This window comes from the organism of the source record quoted next, unplaced genomic scaffold (genome assembly GCF_019419815.1).
Source record: "Pyrus x bretschneideri cultivar Hongxiangsu unplaced genomic scaffold, Pyrus_bretschneideri_v1 Contig30, whole genome shotgun sequence".
NCBI classification, from domain to species: domain Eukaryota; kingdom Viridiplantae; phylum Streptophyta; class Magnoliopsida; order Rosales; family Rosaceae; genus Pyrus; species Pyrus x bretschneideri.
In genome coordinates, this window is record NW_025999613.1 from 817,326 (window position 1) to 840,650 (window position 23,325).

General features: G+C 35.3%; 1 protein-coding gene across 1 annotated transcript; it reads left to right on the forward strand.

The window, feature by feature from the left end:
• Window positions 1–15,557: 15,557 nt before the first annotated feature.
• On the forward strand, window positions 15,558–18,112 carry LOC103936957 (myb-related protein 308). Its single transcript, XM_009346846.3, has 3 exons — window positions 15,558–15,852; window positions 15,991–16,120; window positions 17,041–18,112. The coding sequence occupies exons 1-3, from the start codon at window positions 15,720–15,722 to the stop codon at window positions 17,822–17,824; spliced, it is 1,047 nt and encodes a 348-aa protein (XP_009345121.2). The 5' UTR covers window positions 15,558–15,719; the 3' UTR covers window positions 17,825–18,112.
• The last annotated feature ends 5,213 nt before the right edge of the window (window positions 18,113–23,325 follow it).

Consider the following 23,325-nt stretch of genomic DNA (forward strand, 5'->3'; position numbering starts at 1 on the left):
ACAATTTACTTTTAACTTTTTAATGCTCAATTACTTGGATTTCTAGCCTTAGTTTAGGTTTTTAGTTCAAGTTCGCAAGCTCATATTATTCAAGTAACGAAGAACTTCAATCGCAGCAAGTTTTTTTTTCTTTTGAGGATTAATTAGCCAACCGTCAATCCTTGAGTAACAAATGAGAGAGTGGCGGCTCAGATTTTGAAAAATGTTAACTAATAGTTATTAGATAATATATATGCAACCGGTACCTTACAATGTCACAAATTGAAAGTTGGTTCAGAGGATTTCCTAAGGAAGATCTTGAGTTTCAGTCTCCCAGTCAATTTTGTTATAATTATTTAATTTCTATTTAAATAAAATTAATAACATAAATAATATGAATATCGGTTCGGGCTGAACCGAAAGTTTGACTTTCATAATTCAATCCGAATCTGAGGCGAACGGTTTGGGATAAAAACCGGAAAAAAAAAATTCAAGATAAATCAGGTCGATTTCGATTCAAATTGGGTCATGCCAATTATCTTATACTAGCTTCTCTGCACGCGCTCACACACATGTGAAAGGCATTTTTGCATCACGGACGCTACGCACCCCAAAGATATGTTGTTTTAGATATTCTTATACTAGCTTTTCAGCATACAACTACATTGACGGGTGCTACACAATTCTAAAGATCTTTTTATATTATGTCTAGTCCACATCTATCATTTGGTATATGAAACTATTCAGCATTATACAAAAAGTTCAAAATTCTATCACCCATTTACATAAAAATTAAAACTCTATAAAAAGATGCTAATTACACCATGTAGCAACTGTAAATTGACTACTCCCTTTGATGACATGCTTCAACGTGAACCAAGGTTCTAGGCAGTTGCATCTTTTATATGCATGCCTCTTTTTCTCCATAGGCGAGTGAAGAAAAGCTTTCATCATCATATCTGTAATAGAAAAGAAATATGACATTCAAATGGTGTAGTAAAGGAATGCATACAGTACAAAATGCAGAAAAAATATACCAAAATATAGTTTCGTATAACAAATGACGAATGTGGGGTCGATATAATATAAAAAGATCTTTAACAATGTGTAATACCCGTAATAAGAGGCTAAAAAGCTACAACATGACATGTAGTTTTGGCATAACGTAAAAGATCGTTTGGAAAAAATATCAATTGACAGCAACGAAGAAAGCTAATGTATTTCTCGTTTATTCTTTATTTGTCCGTCTTCTCTCTCTCTTACCGTTACGTTGGCTTCTTCAACCGTGTCATCCAATCTCAGTTCTCTGTTGACAAATTTCACTGGGGAATAATAGTTAGACAAATTTCACTGGGGCATAATAGTTAGACAAATTAAACAATGACAGCGATTTTATAAAAAAAATTCAGAAAACTGGAGTCAAAGGGATGAAACAAACTTACTTAGAAGAAATGAAAACTAATTTTCCTCTTCTTTCTGTCTTGTTTTACGTTCTAATAAGCAATAGATGCAGCAGGGCAAAATTAAACACAATAAAGTTCACTGAGGCATAATATATCATTGCTAGAAAAGGAACCATTCGCTTTTAGGTTTACAGTTTTTCCGTTAGTGTAACAGAAGCACTGAATTGGGAAGATTTAGAAACAAAATGCACACCCCAAATGTTAAAATCCGTAAATAACTTGCATTTACTTCGTCAATGATGACCAAACAAAAACCCTGAACTTTGAATTGCAATAGAACTTAAAATGACTTTGAATTGCAATCGAACTCCATTAAAGATTCAACTAATTTAGCATCTTTAACTTTCCAAGTAATTGACTAAGCTTAGGTTGATGCAAAGATGAAAATATGTTGTAAATACACTCGCCCAAGATAATTAATTGTAAATGACACTATCCCAAGTTCCAAATTATATTCAAAATGTCAGTTGATTTAATGTTACTTTGTTTGACATATAGGCACTCACACACAAAAGAATTAGGGTATATTGTTTACAATTTAGAAGATTGTTATTGACATATTGTGTGCTCTAACTATTGGTGTTTGTACTATTCGTGGTGGGAAACATGAATTTTATAGCTTGTGGTAAAATACAATATTACAAAAGGCCAGAGGAGATATTCGAATGAAAAGTTTCTTAAAATCATCAAAGAAGAACAACACAAATGTTAAAATGAAAATATAACTTTGTACATCGCACGTAGGGCCCGTGATTACAACCAATTTACACAAATCTTACAAAATTAATCATGTTTTAATTGAAAATTCTAAAACTGATCTCACTACGTAAACATAATTCAACTTGGTGAACTCAAATCCAGAATGATGTGAACAAATTCTCGCTTTAATGTAGCAAGACCAAAGAACTACCATGATCGAGCTTCATACCAAATTCCAAGAGAAATTAGATTCACGATTAAATTAGATTTTCAAACGCATAAATGAGTAATACTCACTCAAATTCAAAACATAACGTTCAACTCAAAACCAATATCTTCCCCTCCTCCCTATCTTTCTAGCAATCAAATTGAATAAATTCCTACATAACGGCTCCAACATTACTAATTAAAACAAAAACCTATTTGTAATACCGTATTAGCATACGTAGCTGAATCCTAAATAATTTTTTTCATAAAACTGGGTAATGCACCAAATCCGCAGCAGTTGATGATCAACCAAACAGGGGAAAGCAAACAACCCATCACCAAATTTCCGAAATCCAAATTACATAAATCATACAGTATATTGCTATACACTAACAAAAAGTTCCATTCTTTAACGTTCAGCAAAATGAATGCATAGCTGAAAGGTTAACAACAAATTCATAACGTTGTTTCATACCTTATTGACATTGAGATCAGTAGGCCAGTAATGGAGGAACTTGTAGAAGTAGTCGAACGTTTCCAAAGACGACCCAAATGAAATAAGGCCCCCATTTGTGATTCTCAATTTCCTTCAATTTCCAAAAAAAACTTTGACCGAAATTGAACTCGGATGTCAACTGGGATAACATTATAGTTAAACGAATGATGATTAAGTCAAACAATTTACTACCTGGGTAGGGTCGGCGGGCTAAGTACAAATTTGGTACTTCTTGTTGACCATTGGAAATTATGAGAACTTTCTCGGCATCTCCGTCGTAGTTTGTGCTTCCGAATTACAACAATGGTGTCATGTCGTATGGCCAGCGACAGCACCAAGTAGCCCTCGTAGTCTATGTGCTCTCTGGTCAAGTTCACTATCCTTGAATCCACTGTCCGGTAAAAAACTCAAACACATGCACAAAATCGAAATCTGAAAAAAAAAAAAAAAACAAAACAAAACAAAACCCCAAGGAGAGAGATAAAGAGGACCCACCTGAAGAGCGAGCGAAGAGCTAGGCCTCGTCGAGTTGGGAGGAGTGGCCATAGACAAGTTTGAGGGTGTCGTGAATTGGTTGGGATCGGAAGGTCTTCGTGTTTTACCATTTGTGCCATCAACTTGATTAAACACAAACTGAAAGCCCCCCGTGACGGTGACGCAAGCAAACAAAAGCTTTAAGTTATCTAATTAGACAATATTTAGGACACTCTTTGATGAAGACGATGATGATTGGATTATATAGGACACTGAAGTGAATAAAATCTTGGGTACCTGGAGGACATGGTAATGAAGATGACGGCGGAGGCAGAAATGAAAGAAGATTCAGAGGACTGAATGCTTAGAAGGCCGGAGACTATTGGTGGTGAGGGCAGCGGAGAAGGGTGCGTTCTGGTACACTGAGCGACTGTCTGAATTTCTCACTGGTTTGTGGGGATGGAGTGACCCGTTGCTCACTTTAAACGTGCGGTATATGGCAGTTCCATCTCTGCAGTTTGCAACCGCTGCAAATGTTGTGGAGAATTTCGTGTTAAAGTTTGAGACCTTCTTGTTCCACATTGGTCAACAGTATTTTTTCACTAGCCTTTATATAGGCTTATTCCTTTTTCTTAGTAATTAGAACTTGGACCATTTGGAAATGGATTGAAGGCTTGGGCCTTATGGTTGTGTGAATTAGGCTTGATGATTATACTATAATATTAATATTAATCTGATCAATTAGTTTTAATTTCGAATTAAGTTTTTAATTAAATTAATTAAAAATGTTTTGATTAATAGACACAACTCTTTGGAAAGAGTTGTATAGCTTCAGATACATCCAAAAGGTGTTTGAAGAGATATGAAAGAGCCTATATAACTAGAGTCCTCAGTTCCATCAAAAATCATCTGTTCTTTCTCCTTATCTTTCGTACAAACTTTCCAGAGATTAAACACACAAAGCAATTCGCTAAAGTTCTATAATCCAGTGCGGGTTGTAAAATTAGGTAATTGTATCCTGGTCGAGCAGACGTTGTAGAACCACAAGCACACGAGTGAGACGGAAATACTATTCGAAGGACATAGCGTTTGCGCTAGCCTCTACCTTCAATTCATTCAAGTTAGTATCATATTAATTTTTGTAATTATTGTGTTATTGCATTCTGTATTGCAAGTATTTGTGAATAATAAAGTATAAGTATTTTAGTTCTGTATATCTGTTATTTTATTGTTTCTAAATTGTTCTCCAACATTTCGTCTCTGCAGTTTGCAACTGCAAGTCTACAACTGCTATGGAGAGTTCTGTCTCTGCAGTTTGCAACCGCTGCAACTGCTGTTGAGAGTTCGTGGCTTCATGCCCATCTGAAGTATTTTTTTTCTTTTTTTATTTATTTATTTACTTCTTGTTTTTGTATAGCAGAAAGATAGAATGTAACGAAGTAGTTATAGGATGATTAATTTAAGGGATGATAATGAATTTAAAGTTTGTGTGTTTTCATCTAGTGGTTCATAATTGTTATTGTTGTGATGGGTGCATATATTGTTTGCAATGGATAATTTTGTTTTTCAACATGTAAATGATTTATAAATAGTAACATATTTACGAATTTGACCCTATTTTTGTGAGCAGTTATCCGTGTGTTTTATGTATGAAATGAGGGCATTCTTGGCATTTCTGAAAGCTTCACCAAACTAACCTTCTCCCTTTATATATATAGATAGATAAGGATATTAGTTGCATTTGAATGATTTTCAGTTGTTACTAGAACCACTAAATTCTAGATTAACGAATTAGTTTGGTCTTATATTTTAACCCCAAACAGAAGTGATGTATGTTTCCATTTGTAATTAAACAATTCAACGCCCATATTAACCGATCTGTGCTAGTTGAAAATTAGGCAAATTAACCTTATTATATTACGTATTAATCCAATTCTTCACATGTTCATGTGAATCATGCCACAACTTTTTTCATTTTGAAAACAAAGTTTACAAAGAAAGAAAATATAAAATGATAACTAAAATTTTTTTGTGGCAACCTTCAAATAGTTATTCATCATTTAAGAGGTTGTTCATGTCTTTAGCGATTGTTTCTGGATAACTATTTCATCGTTAAAAGTTTAATTTATTTGGGAGAAAAACAGAAAAGAGAATATGAGGGCAACTGAGATGATTACCTGGCTGTGAGGCTTCGAAAACAACATTAAAAATTATTTTACGTTTAATTTATTATATAGCCCACAACCTTCATTTTCTTTATTTTTCTTTAGCTTTGTCGGCATGGTTAATTTGATCTTTCCACCCTCTTTTGGTTGACAAGGAGAATTTTGTTAATAGGTAGGTAAACTAAATTTGTAGATTAAATTTACAAACTAAATTATGCGTCATCAATAAGAAATAAACATGTTAATAAATACTTAAGTAATAATTCAATCGTCATCTTTCATATCATTTTGTTTACAAAATTTGTCTACAAATTTAGTCTCCTAATATTACTTTTAGATTAATTAACAAAAAGAGAGGATGTTTGAGAACAAGGTCCCTTAATACATTTAAGTAATCAAAGGAGATTATGGTAGGGACATTTCATCCATGACTTAATGAGTTAACCAACCAATGCTTATAAAGGCAAAGTCCCAATATCGTTTCTCACTAATCACTACTCAAAATCCCCAATGGTAGGGCCAAATATGCCACTCCATTGCTCCTCCTTAAAGCTAAGAATAATAATCATTGCTCCTTTTCAGCTCTTCTCCCAAAGGGTCCTTATTTAAAAACTTATAAAAATAAATAAATAAATAAATTTAAAAAATTAAAAAGAAACGATTTTTATGTAAATATATTACTTTCGAAGTTTTAGCTTGCGATCCATCCAAGCAAAAGTCACTTCTTAATCTTCACATCAAATGTGGTAGATGTTTGCATCATTCCCTCGCTTTCGATACTGGTTCGCTGCATTTCGATGATCTCTTTCCATAATATATTTCAAACTACGTATTAAAACGTTTGGCATGCCATATAAAACTATGTAAAGAAATACCTAATCGTTTAATTTGTGTTCCCCGATCTAACTAATCGTTTGGATTCATTGCAGCCAAGACAAGGACCTTGTCTCCAAAATACGCTTTTTGCAAAAATATTTGACAAACGATTACTTAAGTTTTTTTTTTTAATTGTTTCCCTTCAAAAAAGATTTTCTACCTTGCTAAAGGTTTTTTTTTTTTTTTTTTTTTTGGTCTAGTTATTTTTAATGTTTATTTAAATCCAGAAACACTGTATTCTTTGGGGCTGGTTTAGGATTGCTTAAATTTTTCTAAAAGAAACTTTTTAAAAAAGTCGGGACCTTATTGTGTTTTGTAAGGAAATTAAAAAAAAAGTGTATTTTTTTCATAATCACGGGTCTAAGATAGCAAAAAGCAGAAGCAACTTTACACATGTTTCTCAAAAGAACTTTTTTTTTTCATTAGTTGTAGTTGAACAGTACCAATTAATGAAACTTTCATATTAACAATCATATCCCCATCTTTTCTTTTTTTGCTAAAAGTACTTTTAGCACTACAGTTTAACACACACTTATTTGCTTTTTTTTTCACAACCGTTTATTCTCACCACACAATTGAAGCAATTAAAAAAAAAAAAAAAAACACAACCCCAAACTAGCTCGTAATGTGTTCATAATCAATTTAATTAATCATCAACAGTTCTTCCACATTTTTATTAACCATGCATAATCTGCTTTGGACAAGAAGTACATATGTAGAAGTTCATGAAGGAAATTAATAAGGATAATTGATACCTAGTATCTAATGGCCTGAGAACTAACATGGTTGTGGTTGTTAGAGTATAGTGTTTTAACATTGTGACACTTGTCACAATCTTACTATAGTTAGTTAGTTAGCTGTTATATGTAACAGTATATATAAGAACTCATCATGTAATTACTTAATCATCAAGAAATATAACAGATTGTTCTTCTCTCTCTAACTTCTCTCTAGTCTCTCTTTCTTTCTCCTCTGTTCTTGATTCAGTATACAAGATTACAGTATATGTTAATCATCTGATATAGATTAACATGGTATCAATCGCCATTGTTGCTTACGCTTGAAGATACGATCCTCTGTTGCTTCCGCCTTCTCTGATTCGAATTGGTTTTTTTTTTTCTTTCTCGATCCGACTTCGTCTTCTCCTATTTCTCATTTCTGCAATTTCTAGGGTTTCCTATCGTTCTTTTGCTCTTCTTTGGTACGTGCTCAATTCTGCACACCTTGTGTTTGTTGTATTGTCTCACTGACAAGTTGATCTTGAATTCACGATGGTGACTGCTTCACAACTACAACTCCTTCAATCTCCGATTACGGGCCTGATTTCCTCCATTTCTACGTCGGTTAATGTCAAGCTTGATGATTCGAACTATCTCAATTGGCACTTCCAGATGCAACTTTTGCTTGATAGCAATGGCATCATGGGGTATGTTGATGGTTCGATTGCCTGTCCATCTCAATATGCTTCGTCATCCGGTGAATCTGGTATCTCTTCTTCTTCTCTGAATGATGAATACATAGTATGGAAAATGCATGACCGAGCTATTATGCAATTGATTACTGCCACTTTATCTCCTATTGCCATGTCTTGTGCGATTGGTAGTACTAGCTCCAAGGATCTGTGGTTTAGGTTAAAGGAACAATTCTCAACTGTTTCTCGGACTAGCATCTTTCAGATGAAATCCAATTTGCAAACCATTAAAAAGGGGTCCGATTCGATTTCTCAATATCTTCATCGCATTAAGGAAGCTCGAGACTATTTGTCTGCTGCTGGGGTCTTTTTTGCGGATGAAGACATTGTTATTCTTGCTTTGAATGGTTTACCTGCTGAGTATAACACTTTCAGGTGTGTTATCAGGGGGCGTGAAAGTGTGATTTCACTGAAAGATTTTCGGTCACAGTTACTTGCAGAGGAAATCATTGTTGACAATTCAGTTCATAATCCTCTTATGACAGCTATGGTTGCTAATACAGGTTCCACTTACACAAAAGGGGCTTCGGTTCAGTCTCAGGGTTTCTCTCCTCATCATGGTCAATCTCAGGTAGCCACTGGAGGCTTTAGACCCTATAATGGGAACAAGAACAAGGGCAAAGGTCGTTTCAATCAGGGCTCGAGATTTTATAATTCTAGACCAGTGTTTTCCCCCATGGCACATATGCTTCCTCACTCTAATCCTGGAGTTCTTGGTCCATCTCCTGGTCAACAGTTTGGTCGTCCTTCTGCACCTATGCCTCACATTTGTCAGTTGTGCAATTCTGAGGGACATACTGCCCCATTCTGTGGAGCCTCTTCACATGAGCCAACAAAATGTCACATTTGTGGTCGAAGTAACCATACAACTTAGTATTGCTTCCATAATGATAAGGGTCCCAATTACATGGGAATGCATAACCCTTCTTCTGTTTTTCCACAGTTCTCATATGTTATGCAACCACCGCCTGTTCAGTATAATTCCTATCAAGCTCCTCCTCAGCATTCCTCATTCACACCTTCTCAGTTTCATGCACCGCAACCCCCTATGCAAGCCATGCACACAGTGCACAACTCTGCACCTCAGTCATCAAGTTCTTCAGGTCCTTCTCAAGTGTGGCTCACGGACTCTGGGGCCACCAATCATATGACAGCTGATTTGACTAATCTGTCCCTGGCATCACCATATCCATCAAATGAAACAATTCACACTGCAAATGGGGAAGGTTTGAAAGTATCTCATGTTGGTCATTCTACTATTCATACATCAGTTTCTCCAATCAAATTGAACTTTGTGCTCTGTGTTCCTCAATTAACTCAGAACCTGTTGTCAGTACATCGCATTTGCCTTGACAATAATTGCTGGCTTATATTTGATGCTTTTTGTTTTTGGATTCAGGACAAAACCACAGGGAGGATCCTCTACAGAGGCTTGTGCAGTAATGGGCTGTATCCTATCCACTCTTTGTCCACTTCCAATTTCCAGAAGAATAATCAAGCTAAGGCCTTTCTTGGACAACTTGTTCAATCTGATCTGTGGCACCATAGGTTAGGTCATCCAACAAATAATGTTGTCTCTCTGATGTTGCATAAATCTAATGTACCTGTTCCCAAATCCTCATTACCTATGCTATGTCATACCTGTCTAGAAGGCAAATTTAGCAAGCTCCCTTTTCCACAGCATGTCAATAAGTCAGTCATTCATTTTGAAACTATTCATACAGATTTGTGGGGTCCTGCACCATGTATATCAGTGGATGGTTATAGATATTACACCATCTTTATAGATGAATGTACCAGATACTGCTGGATTTTCCCTTTAATAAACAAGTCTGATTTGTTCTCTACGTTTGTTGCTTTTCATTCCTTTGTTGTTACTCAGTTTTCTGCCTCAATTAAAATTCTTCAATCTGATGGGGGGGGGAGAGTATACCAGCCTCAAATTGAAACATTTTCTTCTTGACAAAGGCATTTCACATCAATTATCTTGTCCCTATACCCCTGAACAAAATGGGGTAGCTGAAAGGAAGCATAGACATATCATTGAAACCACTATCACACTGCTCCAAACAGCCAAGTTGCCACATCAGTTCTGGTCTTATGCTTGTCAAACAGCCACCTATCTCATCAATCGAATGCCTACTGCTGTACTTCATAACAAATCTCCTTTTGAGATCCTATTTGGGACATATCCAATGCTTACACATCTTCGAATTTTTGGATGTGCTTGTTTTCCCCTTCTCAAACCCTATAATAGTACCAAACTACAAGCAAAAACCACAAAGTGTGTGTTTCTAGGGTATGCCACAAAATATAAAGGTTATCTGTGCTATCATGTGTCTACAAAGAAAGTGTTTGTTTCTAGGCATGTTATCTTTGATGAACAACATTTTCCCTACACAGATTTATTGACTGCATCTTCCAACACAGTTTCAACTGCACATAGAGTTGTCTGTCCATCTCCTAGTTTCAATTGTCATGCCCCTATAGTTACTCCCGAAAATAGAATTGTCTCATTTATCCCAGAATCACCTTATCAACCTTATGCCTTGGATTTACCTGAAGTCTCTCCAAGTTCTCAATCCATTACTGCTCCAATCCAAGTCTCTTCTCAGATCCTGTGGTACCTGATATCAGTTCCAATTCTGCATCAGAAATACCTGTTTTTAATCCTGATACTCTGTCAGTAGTTTTGCCCATTCCTCCACTTAATTTGCATCATATGCAAACCCGAAGCAAAAGTGGGATTTTCAAAAAGAAGGCTCTCTTAGCCAGTGTTCAGGATTCTGGGGGCACTGATCTATCCTTGGTTGAACCAGCTAGTTATAAGTCTGCCATCAAAGTACCTGTGTGGTTAGCAGCCATGAAAGAAGAAGTTAATGCTTTACATGCTCAAGGCACTTGGAGTCTAGTTCACTTACCAGCAAACAAGAACCTGGTTGGATGTAAATGGATTTTCAAGATTAAGAGACACTCAGATGGGTCTATTGTAAGACACAAAGCCCGGTTAGTTGCTAAGGGCTTCAGTCAAGAACCCGGATTGGATTATGGGGAGACTTTTAGCCCTGTAGTGAAACCTACTACAGTACGGTTAGTTCTTGCTCTTGCTGCTCAGTTTAATTGGTCTCTTCGCCAGTTGGATGTTAAAAATGCGTTTTTGCATGGCCTTCTACAAGAGGAGGTTTACATGTCTCAACCTCCAGGTTTTGCAGATCCAAATCATCCTTCTCTTGTGTGTAAGCTGCATAAATCTCTTTATGGTCTCAAGCAGGCTCCTCGGGCCTGGAATGACCGCTTTACTCAGTTTCTTCCTTCTTTGGGATTTGAGACCACATATTCTGACTCATCTCTGTTTGTTAAGCATGTTGGTCATGAAATTGTGGTGTTGCTTCTCTATGTGGATGACATCATTATAACTGGCAATGCTTCTGGTGCAATTACATAGGTTATTAGTGCTCTCACCACTGAGTTTGATATCAAGGACTTAGGCTTACTCCACTACTTCTTAGGGATTCAAATCACTAAGACTGCACATGGTTTGTTCCTGTCACAAACCAAATATGTTGAGGATTTGTTGGTTAAATCTGAAATGATTGAAGCCAAACCGTGTGATACCCCTTGTCTTCCTTACAACAGGTTACTGAAGGAGGATGGGGAACCTTATTCCAATCCTACGTTGTATCGAAGTCTTGTAGGAGCTCTTCAATACTTGACTTTCACACGGCCTGACATTGCTTTTTCTGTGCACCAAGTGTGTCAGTTCATGCAGAATCCAATAGTGTCCCATTTTACTGCGGTTAAACGCATATTACGATATCTGAAGGGCACAATGCAGTTTGGTATATCATATACTAAAGGAGATTTGCAGTTGAAGGCTTTTAGTGATGCTGATTGGGCAGGGGACCCTAATGACAGGCGATCTACTACTGGTTTGGTGGTCTTTTTGGGTAATAGTCCGATTTCCTGGTCCTCTAAGAAGCAACAAACTGTTTCTCGATCCTCAACCGAAGCTGAGTACCGAGCTTTATCGTTTACATCTGCTGAGTTGGATTGGATCAAACAGTTGTTAGTTTTTCTGCACATTCCCTTACCTAGTGTGCCTGTCCTCTTTTGTGACAATCTGTTAGCCATTGCCTTGTCTTTCAACCCTGTCCAGCAACAAAAGACCAAGCACATCGAAGTCGACGTCCATTTTGTTCGCGAAAGGGTCTCACAGAAACAACTATCAGTGCAATTTGTGTCTTCTCAAGAGCAGTTTGCCGATATTCTTACCAAGGGCTTAAGTGGTCCTCTTTTCCGAACTCATTGCCGCAATCTCATGCTTGGTTCATCACCGCATGTTCTTGAGGGGGGATGTTAGAGTATAGTGTTTTAACATTGTGACACTTGTCACAATCTTACTATAGTTAGTTAGTTAGCTGTTATATGTAACAGTATATATAAGAACTCATCATGTAATTACTTAATCATCAAGAAATATAACAGATTGTTCTTCTCTCTCTAACTTCTCTCTAGTCTCTCTTTCTTTCTCCTCTGTTCTTGATTCAGTATACAAGATTACAGTATATGTTAATCATCTGATATAGATTAACAGTGGTAATTGGGAGAAAATCTCACACTGGGGAGTAGTATATAAAATTTTGGGTCTTTTCACTTATTACCATATTGTTTTCAGTCTCTAATGCTCGATATAATTCACGTGATCATCCATCAGTAGATAGTTCTCTAAATAATTAATGAAACAAGGCTGAAGTGAAATTGAAGCAATTGAAGAAAGTTGAGGTTTCATCATAAAAAACCAAATACATATAAACCTTCTTTCTATGAGGTGGGATTCACTCTCAACAACAATGCCAAAAAAATTCTAAATGTGTACCCTAAAGTTAAAAAAAAATAAAAAAAAAAATAAAATAAAAAAAAAAACAGAACCAGTGAATGAGTTTAATCAGGGAGTTGTTGTAGGTATGTCGACTAGATGAGGTCAAACATGTTAATTAATTAATCATGGACGCATAGACTTTATTTATACACCATATATATTTGTGATCTTAATTTGTTCATTTGTTGTTATTAAAGCAAAAAAATTAAACAAGTCGATAGAAAATTAATAGAGAGGGCTGTATTGGATCACTGTGTATTTAATTGTCGGATGATCTTAAGTCATGCATATAGCAACAAACTGGCTACATTTGTCCTTCTCGATGTCCATTGATTCTTTTGGAAGCCATGAGGAACTAAACTAACCCAGAGTATAATTTGATTTAATTAACTCATGAATTGCGTCATGCCTTCGTCACAAATGCATATTACGTACCAATAATGATACAAAAATCCTGTTAGTCGAGATGACGTCAGCATGCCTTTAGCAGTTTAGATGAAGCAATTATAATTAATCTATAAGTAAGCATTAAGGAATAGGGAAAATCAGAATTGACATGTCTCATTTTCATGAGGTCTCCATTGTCTCCTAACTAAACCAGAGAATATATAGCTGATAATTCGTATCATTTAACGTTAAATTACAACTTGGCAATGAACATCTGTATTCTTTGGTTATAAACTCTTTTTGTTTTTTGGGATTCAATTCTAATGGTATAGATAGATTAGTCCATTACACTCTTATGACCTCTTTGGTTAATTAATTTCTTTTGAGAAAAAAAAGGCTCACAATAAGTAACTTCCGTGACATAACATGAGCATTCAACTCAAAATCAATTGGTATTGTGTGAATGGGCTTAGTATCACTTAGTCTGATATGCAATTCAATTTTACACTCCTAAAATGCTCTTTACATGGATGACCGGTCTTGAGATTTTGGAGACTCAGAGCCACAACAAAACGAAGGCCTCTCACACAAAAAATTAAGAATTCTTGAGATTTTTCCAGAAAAACATTTTAAGAGTAATTTGAGAGATATCAAATCAACCTACTTTATAATTAAAGATAAATTCAGTCCTACTGTGTAATAGTTTTAGATTCTCAAAGAAATGATAAAATTTTCCAAACCAATTTTGCAAATCATGTGATGTGTCCTCCAATAGATGATAATCACGTTAATCAATACTTAAGTAATAATTCAATCATCAACAATCACGTAATATAATTTACAAAATATAGTTTAAATATATGATATCTCTAACATTGCCCAAAACGAAATAAATAATACACATAGAATGAAGTTATTCTTTATTTTTTTGGTCAAAGAATGAAGTTATTCAAACATACAAAACTCACACACAACGCACCAAGCAACACACCGGATTAATTCCATGACATTTATGCTTTTGGCCAACTCTTTAAGCAAGATGACTTCCCCTCGTACATTTTTTTCCTTTTTAATTTCCTTGGGGGCTCCGTGCAGCCGTTCCAATTACTCCATCCAAAAATTCTTGGATGCTCTGGTGTATTCGGTGCTCTGGTTTACTCAGTACTATAGATATTTTAACAATTAAATCTTAATTTTTGTACTTTTAAATAAAAATGTTACCGTTAAAATACTCAAAATGCAAAGTAATCCGGGCACCCACAAAATCACTGCTTCATGCAAGGGCTGACGCTCCACATAGACTATTCATTTTAGGGGAGTCACATAGTACAACTGTTGCCCTAAACACGAGAAAAAGATTCAGTCATGTAATAACTTAAAACCTAAGTAATATATATTATAGTTGCCTTTGCCTAAATATTATAAGTTAGGTGTATATATATTTAATAAGCAAGTACTAGCTATCAAATAGCTAGTAAAGGCTGATGTTTTTTTTTTCTAAAGTTAATTTGGGCATTGATAATTATTAATTTATCTTATGGATCAAGTCAATTTTTTCAATGTGTCGTGCTCAAAATAATTAGTAGATTGTTCTGCAAAATGTGATACATGGAGCTGCATGCATTTTTAGTTTTGTGTGTGTCGGAGAGATATTTACTTGTTTCTAATACTAATTGTTTTTATTTTTACATTATCAATCCTGAATATCTCCTAATCATAAATCATTAATTAACTATTCTGCAATACTTGAGCTAACCCAAGGACTTTGAATTTCATTGAATGTCAAATGGTCATTTGTTCCGATAAATTGGATATATCTTCCTCGGTTTTGTTTAAGAATGGCACCCATATATAAACCATAATACAGATTATAAAACCATAGTTATGTTGATTTAGTTATGAAAAATGAAATGTAAAAAAAACTTGTAATTACAGGTTACAAAAACACAGATATTTTCATGACCAACAGGTTACAAAAGCATATATATCACATATTACACCAGGATGTCGCCTAATTTATTCGTAAAATTCCCTTTCTGTGAAATTTTCAACACATAAATACATTCCTTCCTGAACAAAAAGTTAGACAATTACAATGACTTCATTCTCCCAATCATTTCCAAGCATAAAGCCTCACATATATATCGTGACGTGGTACAAAGTGATTGGTTGAAATGACCAATTGCTTCACAGTAGCAGAACAAGAAGGACCTAGGTGTGTGGAACCACCAGCATGACTTAGAGTACGTGAAGTTGGTTACGCAATACACAAATATGTACGTAGAAAATAGTAACCAACAATGGAATATGATATAATTAAGGGAGAGAAAGAGGTAGCTGATGGAATGTCATTGTAGGGTTACATGGAAATCTGCTTCCCTTATGGACCCCATCATGTCGGCTTATATCTTCATAGCCTCCTACTGTACTTGTATTACTTTTAAAGGGAGGTAGAGAGAGACCCAACTCTTGCAAAACATCAAATTTGGTGTTGGTGATTACCATCATCGCTATATCGAGTTTCATCAGTTCTGATATTCAAACGATATCAGAATCGATCAGAGTTCGGAGGGTTTAAGTTAATTAACAACATATTAGGAATTACAGATTAAGGAGATCAATAATGGGGCACCATTCGTGCTGCAATCAACAGAAGGTTAAGAGAGGGCTTTGGTCCCCTGAGGAAGATGAGAAACTCATCAGATACATCACTACTCATGGATATGGCTGTTGGAGTGAAGTCCCAGAAAAAGCTGGTCATGATCTTCTCTCTCTCTCTCTCTCTCTCTCTCTCTCTCTCTCTCTCTCTCTCTGTATTCGTTACTGTTAATTATATCATAATTTAATTAATTACTGATGTTAAAGGGTGCTTAATTGTTTTGTGTAATTTTCAGGGCTTCAAAGGTGTGGTAAAAGCTGCCGCTTGAGATGGATTAATTATTTAAGGCCTGATATTAGAAGAGGGAGATTTACTCCAGAAGAAGAGAAATTGATTATTAGCCTCCATGGGGTTGTAGGCAACAGGTTAATTTAACAAGCTGAATTATTAGCTAATTAATTTCATTACTCTATTTATTTCAGTGACTGCATCCAATCCAAATTTCAATTTTTTTTAGAGTGATGACGTTAGTAGACTAGACAGTTATTTCAACCCTCCAAATTTAAAGCCATCGCCATGTTCGAAAAGATCAATTGGGGTTTTGGGAAGCCTCTACTTTTCTTATACAATGGTATATACCTGAAGTTAATTTCTACTGTTTTTTTCTTGAACAAGCAGCGCTTTTGAAAATTTAAATTCATTTCACCATTTTCAAATTATTTCAAGATTTTGGCGAGTCTGTTTTATCTTAGAACCTGTAAATTTGAAGGTTGTTTTGTTGTCGTTGTACGTATGTACTTGGAAGAAGTGCTTTTGAAGCTTGAGTTCATATGCTTCATTGATAAATAAAATCACATATAATGGTCACGTTTATTCTTTCCCATAATAATATAGTCTAAAAAACCTTCTTTCCAATGGTAAGTTAATTGGTTTCGGGTGTTTGGAAAAAACTTAAGTGAAATGGACCTCTAACTGAATACAAACAAACTTAATAAACAAGTTTTCGCAATCAAATATATATGTGTGTGTCAAGTTTATGTTTTAAATTTATAGTTAATCCAGAAGCTGTCTTCATCACCTGTACCGTAAGAACCATACTCCACCTAATTTTTTTTGCTGAAAGACGTTAAGCAGTCAAATTCGGAGGTTGGCTTTGAACATCTCAGCTCATGATGAATTTAATGCAGACACACACAATCATATTGTTAATGTAAATTACAAGTTAATTAATTAATTGCTTATGGAAGTTAAATACACGGTTAATTTAATTGCCCTATAGTTTGTTTACTAATAATATATATGCACGACTATAACTATAACTATAACTTTATTGTTATATATGTAGATGGGCTCATATAGCAAGCCATCTGCCCGGAAGAACAGACAACGAGATCAAGAACTACTGGAATTCATGGATCAAAAAGAAGATTCGGAAGCCTTCCACACCTTCAAGTGCTTCCACAATAAGTCCACCACCTAGTGTTGATCATCAGCAGCATATAATTCTCCACTTGGGTAATTACAATAACCAACTAGATTTTGCACACCAAGATTTGGGTACAACCCTAAAGCCTCAAGCTCAAGAAACCCTATTTTCTTCAACATGCCCTATGTTCATGTTTGATACAAGTACTACTGCCAATATTGAAGCAGCTCCAGAAAGTTACAACGCTCGCGGGGAGATTTTCCAAGACATGATTGTTGCAACGGGTTTGAATTCATCTGAGCCTTGGAATTTGAATCAGCATCAAGTCCAGGCTTTCCCACCTCCGGCAACAATGTCATTTAATACTACAAATAGTAGTACTAATAATGTTACCATGGACACAAACTATTTGCCACCGTTGATCGAGAACATGGACAACATGGTACCGAACGTTGATCATCATCATCAATCTTGTCACAATATTGATGAGGAGGGAGATCATGATCAGATGGCCTTGGAGTGCTTAATGCAAAGGCATGAGTTGAATGAATGGGTTGTTTCCCAGCAACAATGCTCTAACTTTCTATTTTGGGACAATCTTGTTGATGATCAAGCGATAGTTCTTGTTGGACAAGATCATGGGATTGCACATCCTGCTTCATCAAACGCAGTACAACTGTCTTCTTTCCCTCCATCTCTATGAAATATTAGTGGTGGTGTGAACAACGTACGTACACTGCTGTCCCATCTAACTTTACCATGCACCTCTCTCTCTCTCTCTCTCTCTCTAGGAAGAACTTTTTCAAATTGGTCCAGGCTTTTGAGTACAGAGTTTGTTTTCTTTAATTTTCGGGTGAGAGTGATCGGTTGTGAAATTAAAGTGAGCTGTAAAAAGGGAGTAACATAAGAAAATGCATGCAATGTTTATTTAATTTGGATTTGGGAACAGAAGAGGAATGAATAATACATGCAACGTGACCTTTGATCCTTTGTCTTCGTGTTGAATTACATGTTCAGTACGAAATAATATTTCCTTTCCCCTCATGCATGGCTTCTTAAATTCCAAGCTATGATACTCTTGAAAGATGAAGAAAATTAACCAGTTTAATTGTTTGCATGGATCCTCAAGCACATAGTTACTCCATGCTTAATCAGAAAAGGTCACGAAAAGTGAAAACTAAGAATATTATGAAAATAAAGGAAAGAGGAAAAACTAGCAATATTAGATATCTTATCTTATATGTGTATATATGTTTTAATTAAATTAAGTACACTTGTGTGTTCATGGAAGTGTTACTAGCACTCTCAAAATGTCATTTAAATTTTCACTCTTTCAGATTTTTTTCTCCTTACATTTTTACTATTTTAAAGTGTATGACAACTTTTTTGAAGTGCCAATAACAACGCCCAAGTACATTATATAACTGGTTTCTTCTGAAAGGTATTATATTGCAATACGAATGCTTATGGCCTGTGTGAATTTGAATGCATGCACGCAAATAAGATGAAAACTTACACAAATCTACGAAATTGATAGGGAAGGCCATTCCGGACAAGGGATGCTTATAAGACTTGAAACTCACAAATGTACGTAGAATCTGATGGGTACACGATTAAAGTATAACTGACATTGTTCACATATATTAATATCAATTTGCACGTTGATTATCCGTAAGTTGACATGAACACGACATGAGTATATATAAGTAACCCAGTTACCACCCCTAAATATCTTAAACACAAAGAACTAAGAATATGCATATTAATTTGCATCTTGATTAGCTTGTAAGTTGACATAAACACGACACATATATAAGTAATCCGAACACCCGATTGCCACCTTCAAATATTTTAACACAAAGATCTGGGTATATGCATATGGCACCATAATTATGAAACTGATGACGAAATCCGCTTCCTTCGTCAACCTCTCAAATGATAACTTTGGAAATTATTATTTCGTCAAAAGGGAAAAGCCTTATATTTCCTCCCCTGTTTTTTTCGTCCTTCCTTGCTATGTTTTCCCTGTTCATGTCCTAATTAATTAGTAGTATAGTTTGAATGCAACATTCTCACGTACACATTAACAAAGACGACCTAGCTAACAAGGCTCAACAACCATATAATATTTACTACTCCAACAACCTCTTGTCTATCAAGAAAAACGTTGGCTATTCTTGTGTCTTTAGACCCATAATTTTGAATTTGAATGCTCTTTAGACTATTATGGTGAATCTCATGGAGCAAATATGACAACTTACGTGGTAAAACTGATCGATACGTGCAGTGGCAAATTCAGGGGTCCTCTTTGGTCCCAAGACCTTACGAAAGTCGGGAAATATGGGAGATAGTCGCAGAAGGTCCTATGACCGTCTTGTTTGGAACTTGAGAATGCTAAAAAATTATTCAATTCTTAGGTAGAATTCGGCGTACCTTGGCAAGTGATGCACAACAGGCCTTGAGACAAGCCTTGACAGCATGCCTTGGCAAGTGATGCTCAGCATCAAGCCTTGGAAGTTGTTGATAGAACTAAGAAGATAACTCAACTAATTACTCGACTAAATTCCCCAATGAAAAAATTGAAAAATATTTTATGTTGGAACCCATGAGGTTAGAATTTTGGATTCGTCACGAAAGCCGATTGCATAGACCGAAAACGTGATTTGAACATTTATAGAATAAAAGAGTAACTTAAATTGCATTGAGGTCTGAAATTATTATACGATTAATTAGCATCACATCAATGACCCGTATACATATGATGTGACCTTGTTTCACTAAATTCAAAAGTTAGATGCCATGGAAAGAAAAAAAAAAAAAAAAAGGTTCAGTCGTCCTCGATATATATAGAATCATAGATGGACATGTAAAAATGGTCGGCCACTAAGGCGAATACGAAATGATGCTATATGTATCACTGACACGACACCGGCCAATGTTTCCTTAATCACTCAAGAGTATATACACACATATTTATCATAAATGGATTTTCTGTGATTCCAATATTTCTACATGGAGTTTTCTTTTAATGTGACAAATGTATACATGTTTCAGTAAGGGTCTTAGATGGTTTTTTTATGAGTTATGACAAATGTTCACACGCTCAACATGATCGACATCGACGATATGATGTTGATTTTTATTCATATGTTGTTCCTGTTTGATTAATATTGTAAATGTTTGATCAATCTGCCGTTAATGTTTAATCACCATATATTGTTAGTTAGTGGAGATGTCGTTGAGCATGTATATAATAAAAAATAAAAAAATACAAAATATATTAGAGGTAACGAAAAAGAGACTGCTTCCTTTTTTTCATCATTTTGGTGGAATGGGGATGCGGAGAGCTTTGTCAGAGGGAAAGCATAAGGATGTAGCTTTAGCTTTAGGGTTTAAGAACAGTGGTCAGGGAGGGTTTTGTGAAAACAAAAACTGAAACAAAAAAAAAAAAAATAGTTATCAAATGGCTTCGTAACAATTGAGTTTCGAGAAGTAATAATTATGATTGATTTCTCAAGAATGTATTGGTACACCATATAATTAAAAAGGATAATGTTTGTGTACCCTGGGAGACAAGTAGTCCCCATATAGGAAGACAAGTAGTGCCCCACCACTTACGACTAACAAATATTTACTATCCGAACATTATAATTAGAACGTTCATTTTCTTTATCATTATCTAAAGGTCTCCAATCGCTAAATGGAATGGCAAAACCTAATTAAATAACACAAGCTTGACTGCTACATTCCACAAAACAACTCCCAAGTAAAGGATCGGTCCAACGAAATTAACCTTTATTCAAATGGTTGAACTAAGAAAGAGATTCCCAACTCATCTGAGATTTCTGGGTCTTTGATTTGCTACAATAAGAGAAACAAAGATGAACTAGAGAAGGCCTCCTTATTTGCGCATTTATTACTTCATTTTTTCTTAAAAGGTAATGCTAGTGATACTAAAATTTTAAATTAAATTTTAAAATTAAATGATATATCACCAATAAGAAATAAGCACGTTAATGAACTTTTTTTTTCAATGTATCAAAACCGTAAATTCAAACATATATATGTGAATTTTTTTACTAGCGTTGTAAACATTTTTTTTTCAGTGTATTAGAACATAAGTCAATACACCACGTGTCACAATATTAGTGCGGGGATATTGAAAAATATGCCCTAAAAGACATATTAAACCACATTGTCACTTATATTGTAATACGTGATATACCACCTTATGTTCCTAATGCACAAAAAATTGTAAAATTTTACCATAGTTGTTAGTTTTGTGATAATATTGTAAATTGTTGGATATCTCCCCTCCCTGTATCTGAAAAACAAAATTCTCTTTGTCAACCAAAAGAGGGTGAAAAGACTATTTAGTCTTCTATCACAACAAAAAATTATGGACAGTAATGTAATTTCACAAAACTAAATTTTAATGTTTTTTATTGAGTGTTGATAAACCCACCCAATTGTCCTATCTTGTCACACACCTTATATTTCCACCCACCATAAAAAGTAAAAAAGAAATCTATATCATATTCCCAGCCACTGTTATTCCCAAAGCACCCTTCCCCCTAACACCTTGCTCATTGGCCTTTTATTCCGATCAGTATTGGCCACTTAAAGTCCAGGTCCTATCATATCAATGCTTGATTTCCTTCTCCTGTAACATGTTCTCCATTATATTTTGAATTCTTTGAATAATATTTCCAAATATGATGGAAGCGTTGGCTTTCATTGCTGCATACATCGGTATAAATAATTAGTTTGAGTTACAAGAGTCCTACTGGGATACTGAGTTCCCATCTATATCGAATACACAAGATTACAATTATCACATCCTTTGACAGATTACAATATACTTCTAATCAACATGGGACTATTGTTTAACAATTTTGAACAAAATAGAAAGGAAAATGCCAATCTCACTTGATACAACCATACACACTCTTGACCTCCATTGCAATTTGCATGCTTTGTTGGTGCCTGGCTAATGGGTTTGGCAATGGCAATGGCAGTGGCATCTCAATCCGCAATAATTGCCTTCCCTCCAAATGCCTCATCCCATTCCTCTCTCTCCTCGCCATTCACCGACACAAGGTAACAAAAACATGAGCCTCACTTGTGTCATCTATCCACAAGATCTAGTCCGTCACATAACCTTGATCACAATAGTATGCTTAATCGTGTTGTCGATTCTGGAGGTTGGAGTTTTGGAAAAGACTAAAAGAGGTTGGAGGAGACAATAAAACAGGGATGCAACGGGTGTGCTAAATTGCTAGGGACAAGGGAGCGATGCTTCCTTTTTTACTGTCCTTATATATCATTTTATGTGAGGATAAATTAGTCATTCAAAATTTAATAAAGAGTGGTGTGAGTATAGTAGCACTTTTTTAATTTAAGTCTCACATACAAATGACTTTAACATATATCTAATATTAAAAATAATAAACAATAAACAAAAGCCTCTCTCTCCACTCCCACTCCCACGCTCCTTCTCCCTCTCTCATTTCTATTTTAAAAACAAAAATAAAAAATGTTCACACAGAAAGTATGTAGGCATATACTAGTATGAAAAAAGAAGAAGTCAATTTTTCAATGGACAAAAATGAAAATAAATGGAGAATAGGAATTTAATTTTGCTAATTTTTTTTTTAAAAGAAGGGTAAATTACATTTTGCCATCTCATATTTAAGGTTTATTGCAACCTCATACAACATCTTTAAAACATTTCACTTTCATACCTCAAGTACTATTTTATTTTAATATAATACATCCGTTACATTTTTCATCCATTGATCTGTTAAAAGCTGACGTGGTTGCCACATTTATGCCACGTGACTGCCAAATTTATGCCACATGACAAAAAAATAATTTTTATTACCCTAAAAAAAAAACCAGAAAATCCAGAAACCCATTCCTCGACCACATCCACCCCTTTCCCCATCACCACCATAGCCCTTCCCCATCACCATTGCAGCCCCCAGACCACTCCTCCCTGCATCACTTGACCCACAATGCTGAAACCTCTTCTAGTGGTGGTTCTGGTGGTTCATATTTTAGAGGGAGAGAGGAACAAAGGGTGGTCGTGTTCTGTCGTTCTCTTGCGTTGGATCCGACCCGGGTTCTCAATAGGTAACCCATTGCTCTCTGTTGTCTGATTTTTTATTTTTTTTTTTGGTTTCTGTGCGATTTGTAGATCTA